General features: G+C 38.6%; 1 protein-coding gene and 1 non-coding gene across 3 annotated transcripts in view; one reads left to right on the top strand and one right to left on the bottom strand.

Annotated features, from left to right (window-relative positions):
* Sarnp (SAP domain containing ribonucleoprotein) overlaps window positions 1-12,764 on the top strand; it is a 59,921-nt gene that overhangs the window by 32,224 nt on the left and 14,933 nt on the right. Inside the window, exon 9 of one of the 2 annotated variants that reach the window (XM_057757606.1) lies at window positions 4,146-4,214. In XM_057757606.1, coding sequence (XP_057613589.1) covers window positions 4,146-4,214 — 69 coding nt within the window. Of the gene's footprint in view, window positions 1-4,145; window positions 4,215-12,764 lie in introns of those variants that run through there. The other variant, XM_057757607.1, reaches the window with a different exon arrangement.
* LOC130866692 (U7 small nuclear RNA) lies at window positions 9,642-9,703 on the bottom strand. The gene has a single exon (XR_009056375.1). It is a non-coding gene; the product is annotated as a U7 small nuclear RNA (small nuclear RNA).

Genomic DNA, 12,764 nt, shown 5'->3' with positions numbered 1-12,764 from the left:
TCTCATCCGCACCTGATGATTCTTAGTAATTACAAAGAATCTGTGGAAGCAACTTAATAAATTCTATCTATAGATATTGTTCTTTTTAAAATAAATCAATTAATCTAATTTTTTGAAGCAGGGTCTCCTGATTCCTGGGCTAACCTGGGTCTTATTTTCAGCTAAGGATAGCCTTGAATTTCTGATTCTCTTGCCTCTCCAGATTGCTGGGATTGCATGCATTCCTCACTCTTGTCTGCCCCACTCCATTTAGTACTAGGGGTCACACCCAGGATGCATGCTAAGCCGACACTCCACCAACTGAGCTACATTTAGCCCCAGCCTTTTGTCTCATAATATTGCCTATAAGTTTAAAAGAAGCCAGGCGTGGTGGTATATGCCTTTAATCCAATAAACACACAGATGTATTTGTGTGTATATAGATATATATGTATATATAATACATATGTATGAGAGTAAAAAAATGGAAAATGTATATATATTTATTATACATATATGAGAGTAAAAGTGGAGAATTAGAGTGTTATTTTCTGGACCATTGTGACTAGTTAGCATGTTTTAAAAATAGAAACATGTTGCAGTAAAATATATTCAACTTTGAAATCTTGCTCCATTTAGTATTATAACTGAATTGAAATAATTTATTACTGTTATTATTAGTGAACGTGTTCTAAATTATCATAACAAGGCTTCCAAGAAAATAAAGGGAGTTGAGTTGCATCATTTGTCTTCTACAGTTGAGAAATTTGTCTTTGATGATGGAAGTTACAAAATAGTCCCACACTAGTTTAGAATTACATATAATAAAGAGTTATTTATTTAGGGATAGACTCAACAGATCACAGTCCTAGATCACAGTCCTTTGTGCTAACGGAGAACAGGAATCTAATATAGCAGCCAGAAGTGAGAGAGTGAGCACAGGTTTTACAGCTCCATTTATAGTATAAGAGACCATGCCCACGTGAGCTGGTATCTTAAAGGCTATTGGCTGAAGGAGCTCCCACAGCACCTTCTCCTTTTGTTTAAATAAGAGAGTTCTAAACCCAATATAAAACTATGTACACTAGGAACAGATATCAAGTATAAAGTTAGAATTACAACCAGCATAAACAATATTAAGCAAGGAACATATCTTAATCTTTTAATAAACATTTTATCCTAAGGAGTCTAAGTCTTGTATTGGAAATAGCTTGGCTAAATCATAAGAGGAAGGTAACTACGACTATCTAATCTTTAACCCCATCGAAGGCCTGAGAAGGGAGATGATATTACTCGAGTAGGAAGTTCAGTCAAGAAGTTTCCAAAATGTACAGTAGATGACAAGACAGCTGTCTGGCTGAGCACTCACTCAAGTCTCATTTGCAGTGTTGAAGCAACCAACTTTGGCTAAGGCCTAGAGTAACTGACAGACCATTTTTAGAGGCAGGAATAATTTTAGGACTGTCTTATCCTGTCTTGGCAAGGTTTAGCAGTCTTTTTTCTTGTATCCTACTTGTCTAGTCTGGACATTGTGCACTTTGTTAGTGGTCGAGGCATGGGCAGTTCCTTGCCTAAAGGCCAGTTGTGCCAAGAAGAAAACAAACGCTAAGTAGAGTGTCTTTGATGCTCAACACTCTCTCAGGGATAGATGGTTTTTGCCAGGAGCAATTGTATCTCACTTCAACAGAATCCTAAATTATTTAAATGTCATGTTCTACAGATCTTTGAAGTGGTTGAAGGTTACCTGTCTTATGCAGAATAGTTTCTATTTATGTAAAGAACCTAATTAGTCTAAAAGTATAACAAACATGACTGATTATTGACCTATAATACCTAATACCTATATAACTAAAATATTAAGATTTCATATCATAATATTAAGCAATCTTTAAACAACTGTGCAGTAAAGGAGGACAATGACCTCAAAATGTAATTAATATATAAATATCTTGATCAGAGGTAGAGATATATAATACAATATGATAAATATATCTTAAAATTGTATCGATATGCAAAATGTCTTAAACAAACATGCATGCATGCAATCTGACAAAATAACTTTATATAGGTGTACAAATATTATAAACAGAAATAGGAGCATATTCAATATAACAAATATAATTTGAACTCATATCAATATACAAAAATCTATACCAATGTAAATTGTCCATAAAGAATAGCTCACAAGTATTTACTCTATTACTTACTATTATTATTATTAATTATTATTATTATAGTGTAAGTTGACACTAATCTACCTATTATCCCATTCAGTTTTTTCTTTTTCTTGTTTTTGAGATCTCTGGGCCTACATAATTTCTACCCCAACCCTATATGAGTAATAATCAACCCCTAAATGGTATCCCTAACTGTGAGGACAAATTTTGTTGGGAGAGGGGATGTTGTTTTCTAGTCCAGTGTTATGTTCTAATGTCCTCATTTAGGATTTTAAGGTATGAAACTTGTCCAGTAAAGAAAATGTCTTATCCTTAGACATAGTTTTGATAGTGTGCATATTACCTTCCTGGAGAGATACCTTATCCATTAATCAATCATAATTTTTTTAAAGATTTATTTATTTATTATGTATACAGTATTTTGCCTGCATGTCAGAAGAGGACACCAGATCTCATGGATGGCTGTGAGCCACCATATGGTTGCTGGGAATTGAACTCAGAACCTCTGAAAGAGCAGCCAGTGCTCTTAACCATTGAGCCATCTCTCCAGCCTCTCTATCATAACTTTTTAACAGATTTTGATTCTTAAATTTAACAGCACAAATTGTTATTGATGATTTTGTCAAATTATTGCTATTCCTCTCCGTAGTATTGATCTTCTCGTCTACGTGTCCATTATTAGTCTATAAAGACTGTGTTATTTTTAAAAGTGCTTCATGCCTCATTTTTGGCTCTATTACCAAACCATTTTTAATGAGATAATATGAAAAACAAAACTAATTTCTAGAATCAAATAAATGGATGTAGAAAGAAGATCACATAAGCCTTGTAGAATACCATATGTAGTATAAGCAAAATAATTATTGAAGTTCTGGATAGTTATGTTATCAGTCATTATTGTAGTTTTTTAAAATCTTACCTGTCCTAAGGCAATTGTAATGAGTTGGAGGAGGTGTAATTGTTGCCGGCCATCAGGTGTCGCAGTTGCAACCGCATGGTTGAGAGATGCTAGCAGCACTGTGCTTACTTAGGTATTGAAAAATATGCTTCGTTTAACAAATTAAGAGCAATTATTAAGGTAATCAAATGATTTTGAGAGTTGTGGCCCAGGATAAAGAGAAAACCCAAAGTCTTTCTTCAGTTGCGCTTGGGGATTGCAGGCTGAAGCATTTGGGCCTGTGTAACATGCCAAGCTGCAGTTTATGGGTTGCAAGCTGGGGACTGCTGAGCTATTGGCTAACGGAGCTCCCACAGCGTGCCTTTGTTTGAAGATTCAATTAGGAATCAACTTAGCATGTGATAGTACATGCTTATAATCTCAGCATTCAGAAAGCTGAGGCAGGAGGACTGTTGCAAGTTTAAAGTCATGCTGGGCTATATAGTGAGTTAAAGGCTTTCTTGGGGTTCATAGTGAGAGAGCCTTTCTCACAAAACTAAAAACCAATTAAATTATTTTGGGGGTTTGTGTTGTAGGAATTCATGAATTTGGATTGTGAGTGGTGGTCTTGTTTTTGGATACTTTACATATATGATAGTTTTTTTGTCTTTTGTTTTTTGTTTGTTCCCCCGAGACAGGGCTTTGCTGTAGTTTTAGAGCCTGTCCCGGAACTAGCTCTTGTAGACCAGGCTGGCCTTGAACTCACAGAGATCCGCCCCTCTGCCTCCTGAGTGCTGGGACTAAAGGCGTGCGCCACCACTGCCTGGCTATATGGTAGTTTTTTTCAAGCAGTGTTTGACCTACTTTGGTCTTGAGCCCTCTTATGTCCTTGCCACCACTGATGAATAAAGTATTAGAATGGAATCCTTCACTTTCACCTCCTTCAGGAGGGCTTTTTAGTCATCACTGGGATGAGTAGGTGTCACGTGGTTCCTGGGTTTGGCACATAGTTTGATGTCAGTAGGCCTATTTGAACTCAGTTTTGGACCATAGTTTCTGCCTTCTTTTTTTTTTTTTTTTTTTTTTTTTTTAATGTATCTCTATTTTTGTAGGTTAACCTGGATAAACTAAAGGAAAGAGCACAGAGATTTGGTTTGAATGTCTCGTCCATCTCTAGAAAGGTAATATATGTTCCTGTAACTGCTGTTTTTAAAACATTAGAACAGCCTGGGAAGCTGTACATATTGGAAATGACTTTCATAAAGTTACTTTGTGAAGCTGCCTCTTTAGCACTTCATTTCTATAAGTCCCTTGAGTATCACTGTCTCACTATAGATTATATCATATGAACTGTTGACAAAATAATTTTGTCCTGTAGATTGTTTCATAGCTTATATCCAGACTACTAAAAGACAGCCTGTGGTCTATAAGTAATGTTAAAATGTGCTTTAACTATTCTGATGGGTGTAATGAGAATTAAAGAGAAAACAGGTACCTAGAATAAAATGTGGGATTAATATAGAGCAAAAGTAAGGTATTTCTTTTTTTTTTTTCCTGCTCATCTGCTAACTGATACGCTTTTTTAAGTTGATACCATTTTGGGGTGACCACTTCTCCAAGGTATACTTGTCTTTGGAATTTTTATAGGTAGGTTCAAAAAAATGATAAAGATTCTCCTTTTTCCTTACTATACTTGTTCTTTTAATTTTAGTTTTGTGAGACTGGGAACACTTTCCTTAGTTTAAATGGTAGCAGGCTAGCTCAACCCAGAAAAAAAAATGAATTAAACAAAAACAAACAACTTTTAGGGCTGGAAAGCTAGCTCTGCTGTTAAGAGCGCATTATTCCTTGCGTCCACATCACTGTCTCAGAACCATCTGTGCTCTAGCACCAGAGGATTTAATGCTCTCTTCTGACTCCCTGGATATGTGCATGTTATATGTGCAGGTACTTACACCTGTCTCTGAATCTCCTGAACCTGGAGCTCATATTTTTCATGTTGGCAGCCAGGAATGCTTGGTAATCTTCCTGTCTCCATGCCCCAAGAGTACTGGGGTTGCAGGTGCCTTACTAATTGTAGTTTGTTTTTCTTTTTCCTTCTGGACTATTGCCAGATTTCCCCACACTTGGAGCTCTACACATGGTTAACTATCCTACTAAGTTTCCTGCTCTCAAGTTTTTAATCTCTTGGGTTTTTTTGTTTTGTTTTGTTTGTTTGTTTTTGTTTTTTGAGACAGGGTTTCTTTAGCTTTGGAGCCTGTCCTGAAACTAGCTCTGTTGACCAGGCTGGCCTTGAACTCACAGAGATCTGCCTGCCTCTGCCTCCCGAGTGCTGAGATTATGGGTGTGCACTACCACAGTCTGGTTAGTTTTTATTCTCATTGGTGGATGGTAGTGGGGCTAGTAGTGATCAGATCCAGGGCCTTGTGCATGCTTGTCAAGCACTCTACAGCTGGACTCTACAACTGTACTCTAGGCTTGGATATTCCTGTGTATTTTCATCGATTATTTTTATGGGTTTTATATGTGTATGTATATGATTTGTTTATATATATATGTATATATATATATATATGCTTATTGGTTAGTGGTGGGTTCCTTTAAAATGAGAAATATAATCGACTGTTAGTTTTGAGATTGTCTCTGAAATATGTTGAGATTCTAAAGAGTCATTTCCACTGAGTTTATGTTGTCACATCCTGTGACCCCAGCACTTCTGAAGATATGAGGCAGGAGGATAAGGAGTTCATGGTCACCAGCCTGTGCTACGTAATTTGCTGTCTCCAAAATCAGAGAGGCAGTGTAGAGTCCTATATCCATTTTTCCCAATCTCTTCTACCCATTTAAGGTAAAAAAATAAAACAACGTATTCTCTCCACTGGCCCAGTGGAAAAAACTCTGAGGGAGAGCAAGGTGCTGCTTAAAGCGTGCTTAGTGGAGGGGCTCTGACCTCTGTCTTCAGACTTTACCTCCTCCCTCTCTCTTTCCAGCCTTTTCTTCTTCCTGTTGTGCTTCCAGTGCAGACTGGATTGTTTTCTGCCCATGGTTCTTGAAAAGATAATCTTAATTTTAACTAAGTGGTTTCTTTGCTTCAGTGGTTCTCCTGTTCCTACTCTGCCTTAACCTTAGACACTACACACCTCTTTCTTTTCTTTACTCTTTTTGTTTCGTTTTTTTGTTTTTCTTGTTTAATGTTGTTGTTTTTGTGTTTTGACATAGGTTTTCTCTGTGTAGCCCTGGCTGTCCAGGAACTTATTCTATAGACCAGGTTGGCTTTGAACTCAAGAGATCCACCTGCCTCAGCCTCCCAAGTGCTAGGATTAAAGGTATGCACCACTACTATCTGGCTTATAGATAGATAGTTTTTTGTTTTGTTTTTGTTTTTCGAGACGGAGTTTCTCTATGTAGCAGCAGCTGACTGTCCTGGATAGACACACACTTTTAACTTAGCCATGTTTGAGGGGGATATTAGTTAAAGTATTACACACACACACACACACACACACACACACCAATGTAAAAGTTATTTAAAAATTTGTATAAACCCTATCTCGAAAAATCAAAAAAAAATTGTATAAGAGGAAATTGGGGGGGTGCTTGATTTGAGGTTCGGGCTATATATAGTTTGTGTTAACTGGGGTTTTGTTTGTTTTGTGTGTGTGTGTGTTTGTGTGGTTTAATTTTATGGGATGAGTGGGCAGTATTGGCATTGAATGTAGAGACTCAAGCAACAAGCACTCTACTGTGGAACTACAGCTACAACTCTGTTAGGGGTTTTTTGGTACGAAATTTTTCTGATCTATGGATTGTAGAAGCTTAGGAAAGTTTAAGATACTAACTAACACTCAATAAGCTAATCCAAGTAATATTATCTGGAAGCATTGATAAGGAGGAGTTTACATACATGGGCACCATTAAAATAAAAGTTGTTTACCTAATAGTTTTTTTGTCCCCCACCCCCTGCTGCTTTTTTTTTTTTTTTTTTTTTTTAAAGCAGAGTTTCATTATGTAGACCTCATTGGCCGAGAGCTTGATACGTAGACCTGGCTGGCTTTGAACTTAAAGGAGATGGTGTCAGATTTCCAGAATGGGAATTATGGGTGATTTTCAATGACCATATAAGTGTTGGGAGTCAAACTTGGGTCCTCTGCTGAGGACCCTGTAGGTAGTCACAACAGGCAGGGAAGTAAACGGCAAGAGGAGAATGAAAACTGTTGAGATTGACTTCGTCTACCTGGATCAAGACTTGGAGTCTGATCCCAGGTGAGTTGTTCCCAACAAATTTAAACACAGCATAATTTGGAAAAAAAGTTTCCTGCTGTAAAGTTTGCAGTGGGAAACGGAAGCGTAATTACATCAAAACTCAACTCAGAGTACATGTAATTTCTTCAGTGAAGATGGGGTCTAGAGATAGGCAGCCTATACTAGCTGAAGGACCTAAGGAAGGATCTGACCTGGTCTTGGTCAAGCAGGTAGTGTAGAGGTCGTTTGGGCTGTTAACCACCTCAGGTCCTGGTTGTGGGAGCCTCTGGCTATACAGATGATGTTAGGGCCATTTAGACTATTAGGTATTAGGTATTAGGTCCTGACTGTGGGAGCTTGATACGGCCTAGGTCAATAGATAATGCAGATCACCAAGTTATTAATCACTTCCAGTTCCTGTCTTTCTCATTGGAAGAACATGTGTCTTACGTCTTTCCCACTGGAGAGACATCCGGTGTTGCTTCATGTTCTTGGTTTCTCTGGAGATTTGTGGGCACAAGGACCTTCATGCTCTGCTTCCAACACTCTGCAAAAGCAACAGGTGCTCTTAATTTTTGAGTCATATTTCTTTGATATTATTTGAGCCTTACATGAGAGGTTGATATGCATGTCCCATTTAGGACTGAGCATTCTCAGCACATTAACCAGTTATGAGTCTATGCATAACTACTAAATACTGCAAAAAAAGAAGCTTTTCTTACTAAGGTTGAGAGTAACAGTAAGCTATGGGTATAAATATAAATATTTAGAAGCTAATTTGACAATGTGTCTATTTTGCAAATCGACAAATTATAGGTTTCTGTTGACTGTACTTTCTGTCCTATCCAGCCCCACAATCGTAAGAAATACACAGAGGTCTACATTAATTATAAACTGATTGGCCTATTAGCTCAGGCTTTTTATTAACTCTTTTTTTAATATTTATTTATTTATTTATTTATTACATATACAATGTTCTGTGTGTATGCCTGCAGGCCAGAAGAGAGCACCAGACCTCATTACAGATGGTTGTGAGCCACCGTGTGGTTGCTGGGAATTGAACTCAGTACCTTTGGAAGAGCAGGCAATGCTCTTAACCGCTGAGCCATCTCTCCAGCCCCTTTATTAACTCTTATAACTTATATTAGCCCATAATACTTGTCTGTGTTAGCCACATGGCTTGGTGCCTTTTTCGGTGAAGCAGTCACATCTTGCTTGCTCTGTGTCTGGCTTCTTCTCTCTTCTCTGGGTGACAGCGGCAGACTGAAACTTTCCTCTTCCCGGAATTCTTGTTGCCCTGCCTCTACTTCCTGCCTGGTCACCCCCGCTTCTGTTTTCTGCCTGACTACTGGCCAATCAGCATTTTATTAAAAATAATACAAGTGACAGGATAAAAGATCATTGTCCCGCAGCAGATTTCCTACCTAGGGATTGTGTTCTCCCTTGCCATGTGCTTTTTGGCCAGGGTTAAAATATAAGGTATGAATTCCCACATGTAGGAGCAGATCTGCAAATCGATCAGAAGATAGTTGGTCACCCATCACAATGGTCATACATCATTTCATTGGTAGGCATGTCTCGTTGGTATTCAAGCATGCAGGGTTCACTGCTAGCTAAATGTGTTGTTGAATTTTACGTCCCATCCCCCTGTGCTCTACATAGTGGTACTGTGAAAACTAGGAGTAGTTTTGTACATTTTAATTTCTTTATAGCTGAATAAAATTCTATTGTGTGAACCACATTTTCATTATCCGTTCTTCCTTTGGTGGACATCTATGGTGACTCCACTTCTAGTCATTGTCAGCAGTGCGACCCTGAACATGGATGGAAAAGCATCTTTGTAGCAGGCGATGGACCACTTTAGGGATATGCCCAGGGGTAGTTTAGCTTCCTCACTGACTTCTCTAATAGCTATCCCAATTTGCAGGAGATAAGGGTTTTTCTTTTCTTTCTTTTTTTTTTTTTGGTTTTTCGAGACAGGGTTTCTCTGTGGTTTTGGAGCCTGTCCTGAACTAGCTCTTGTAGACCAGGCTGGTCTCGAACTCCCAGAGATCCGCCTGCCTCTGCCTCCCGAGTGCTGGGATTAAAGGCGTGCGCCACCACCGCCCAGCAAGGGTTTTTCTTTTCTCCAGATCTTCCACAACGTTTGTTGCCTCTTGACTTTTGTTTGTTGTTTTCAAGATAGGGTCTCACTGTGTTCTTTGACTGTCCTGGAACTTACTGTTGTAGACCAGGCTGGCATCTAGCTCACAGAGATATACTTGCCTCTGCCTCCCTAATTGCTGGGATTAAAAGTGTGTGCCACTACACCAGTCCTAGCTCTTTTGTTTTTTTTTGGTGGTGGTGGGGAATGGGGTGGGTGACCAGTGGGATTTCTGACAAAAGTCAGAAAAACTGCTGGACAAATTCTAAAAGAACTGTAATACTACGTTTTGTTTTCTTGATGATGGTCATTCTGATTGGGATGAGATGGACTCTCAAAGCAGGTTTAATTTGTATTTTCCTGATAGCTAATGATTTTGAACACTTTTTAAAGTTTTTAAAATATTAATTTTTCATTTGTAGATATCATTTGCAGCCAGACCTGGTGGCACATGTCTTTAATCCCAGCACTTGGGATTCATGAGACTGATGGTTCTCTGTAGGTTCAAGGCCAGCCTGTCTACATAGAAAGTTTCAGGACAGCTGGAATACATAGAGTACTACCTTGCTCCCTACCCCTCAAAAGGCGCTGTGGTGCCCACAAAAGCCAGAAAAGAGCATTAGATCCTCTGGAGTTAGAGTTATAGTAAGTAAAGAGAAGCCTAGTGGGGGTGCTGGGAACTGAACCTGGGTCCTCTGCAAGAGCAGTAACTGTTCTAATTCTGTGTATGTGTGTGCACGTGTGAGTATAGGGGTTGGTGGAAGCCAGAGCCTCAGGTATCCCTGGAACTAGAGTTACAGGCAGTTTGAGCCACATGATGTGGGTGCTGGGAAGTGTACCTGATCCTCTGAAGTAGTATGTGCTCTTTACTGCTCAGCCCATCACTACTAGCCTATTTTTTGATTGGTTTATTTCCTTTATGTTTAGCTTTTTAGTTCTTTGTATATTCTAGATACTGATGTTTTGTTGGATTAGTTGCTGGCAAAAATTTCCCATCTGTAGGCACGTTCTTCATTTAATTGGCAGCTTCCTTTGCTGCTAAGAAGCTTTTTAATTTCAAGAGATCCCATTTGTTAATTATTCCCGAGTGAGTGAAGTCCTGCTCAGAAAGTCCTTCTCTGTGTTTATATCGTGAAGAGTGCTCTTCTTTTTCCTCAAGCAGTGTCCTGTTTCTTTCATTGACACCTGTGGATCCATTTGAAGTTGATTTTTGTTCCAATGTCATTTGCTAAAGATGCTGTCTTTAGTGTGTGTTTTGAGTACCTTTGTCAAAAGGGAAAAAGGGAAGTGGCTGTAGTTGCCTGGCCTTGTATCTTGATCCTCTTTTCCAGTCATTGATGTGTGAGTCTGGTTTTGGGCTAGTACCATGTTTTTGTCATTACTGTGAGTGTGATGTAATTTGAAGTCAGCATGGGAATACCTGTGGTAGTGTATGTTTGTCCAGGGTTGCGTTGCCTATCTGGAGTCCTTTTTGCTTCCTATGAATTTTAACTTTTTTTGTTGTTTCTGTGAAGAGTGTTACAGGAATGTTTGCTGTAATTACTTGACTATATAGATTGCTTTTGGTAGGATGGCCTAAAGTTTTCATTGTTTTTGTGCTTTCTTTTCTTTTTTTTTTTTGTATGTCATTATTTTATAGGAAGGCTACTGAATTTTTTATTATAATTTTTTGAGATTATAATTCCTTTTCTACCCCACCCATGTGTCTTCCCGTTGTTTTTTTGTTTTTTTTTTTTTTGGTTTTTTTTTTTGGTTTTTCGAGACAGGGTTTCTCTGTGGCTTTGGAGCCTGTCCTGGAACTAGCTCTGTAGTCCAGGCTGGTCTCGAACTCACAGAGATCCGCCTGCCTCTGCCTCCTGAGTGCTGGGATTAAAGGCGTGCGCCACCATCGCCCGGCCCCTTTGTTCTTTCTTAAATTCATGGTCTTTTTAGCTTTTAAACTTGCATGATGTTTCTGAGTATATAAATGCAACATGTTCAGTGTGTATAATGTCACATGTGTGTATTTTTTTTAGGGCTGACTATTTGGTATTAGATAATCAATTGGGGTGCTCTGTTCTGGGAAGACTATTTCTCTTTCTCAGCATTCCTTAGTTGAATGTAGGTTTGTCAGCTGTAGCCTTTATTATGTTGAGATACAGTTCTTCTCTTCTGTTCCTAGATTCCTCAAACTTTATATTATTAAATATTTGCTTATTTTATCTCTGTGAATGTTTTTCCTGCATGTATATATGTGTACTACATGTATGCAGTGCCCACTGAGGATAAAAGAGAATGTCGGATCCCAGAACTGGAGATCCAGACTGTTGTGAACCAAGACCTTCTGCAAGAGTCACGGTTGCTCTTCAGCGACTGAGCCATCTCTAGACAAATTTTGCAGATGTTAAACATGAAGGGGTATTGGATTTTGTCAAGAGTCTTTCCATGTCTATCAAGATGACCATAGGATTTCTATCCTTGAGTCTCTTTTTTTTGGGGGGTGGGGTGGGTCTCATTTACTGGTCTGGAACTTGCTATGTAGTTCAAGACTGCCCTTGAACTCACACAGATCCTCCAGCTTCTGCCTCAAGTGCTGGGATTAAAGGCCTGGGTCAGCCTGGCGGTGGTGGCGCACGCCTTTAATCCCAGCACTCGGGAAGCAGAGGCAGGTGAATCTCTGTGAGTTCAAGACCAGCCTGGTCTACAAGAGCTAGTTCCAGGACAGGCTCCAAAGCCACAGAGAAACCCTGTCTCGAAAAACCAAATAAATAAATAAATAAATAAATAAATAAATAAATAAATAAATAAAATAATAAAGGCCTGGGTCACCATGCCTAGCCCATTTATGTAAGATAAAACATTTACTGATTTAAGTATATTGAACCACCTCTGAATCTCTGAAATAAAGGCAACTTGATCGTAGTCAATAATCTTTCCATTAGTTTTAAAATTCTGTTTACAAGTCTCTTGATGAGAACGTTCATTAGGAAAAAGAATTTGGTAATGTACTTTTTCTGTTTTACGGAGTAGTTTGAGAAGCATTGGTGTGTTCTTTTTGAGAGAGAGAGAGACAGACAGACAGACCTTCTCTAGAGGGAGACGAAACTTATAAGCTCTAGGTCAGTCAGGACTACAGTGAGACCCTGTCTCAAAAAAACAAAACAAAACAAAAAAAAAACAAAGACAAAAAAAAAAACAAACAAACAAAACAAAACCCCAAAACCCAGACAAACAAGTTGATGAGTGGAAGATGAAAATGTCTCTGAGCAGTGCCATATCGAGACTCTGGCAGTTAGAGTTATAAATATAGTCTGAGGTGTTCTGTCAAAATTAGAACATGCTAATTTCCTTCCTCACCTCCATATTC

The sequence above is a fragment of the Chionomys nivalis genome, chromosome 25, assembly GCF_950005125.1.
Source record: "Chionomys nivalis chromosome 25, mChiNiv1.1, whole genome shotgun sequence".
Taxonomy (NCBI): domain Eukaryota; kingdom Metazoa; phylum Chordata; class Mammalia; order Rodentia; family Cricetidae; genus Chionomys; species Chionomys nivalis.
Note: the sequence above shows the minus strand (reverse complement) of the source record. Positions and strands in the feature narration are given on the sequence as shown.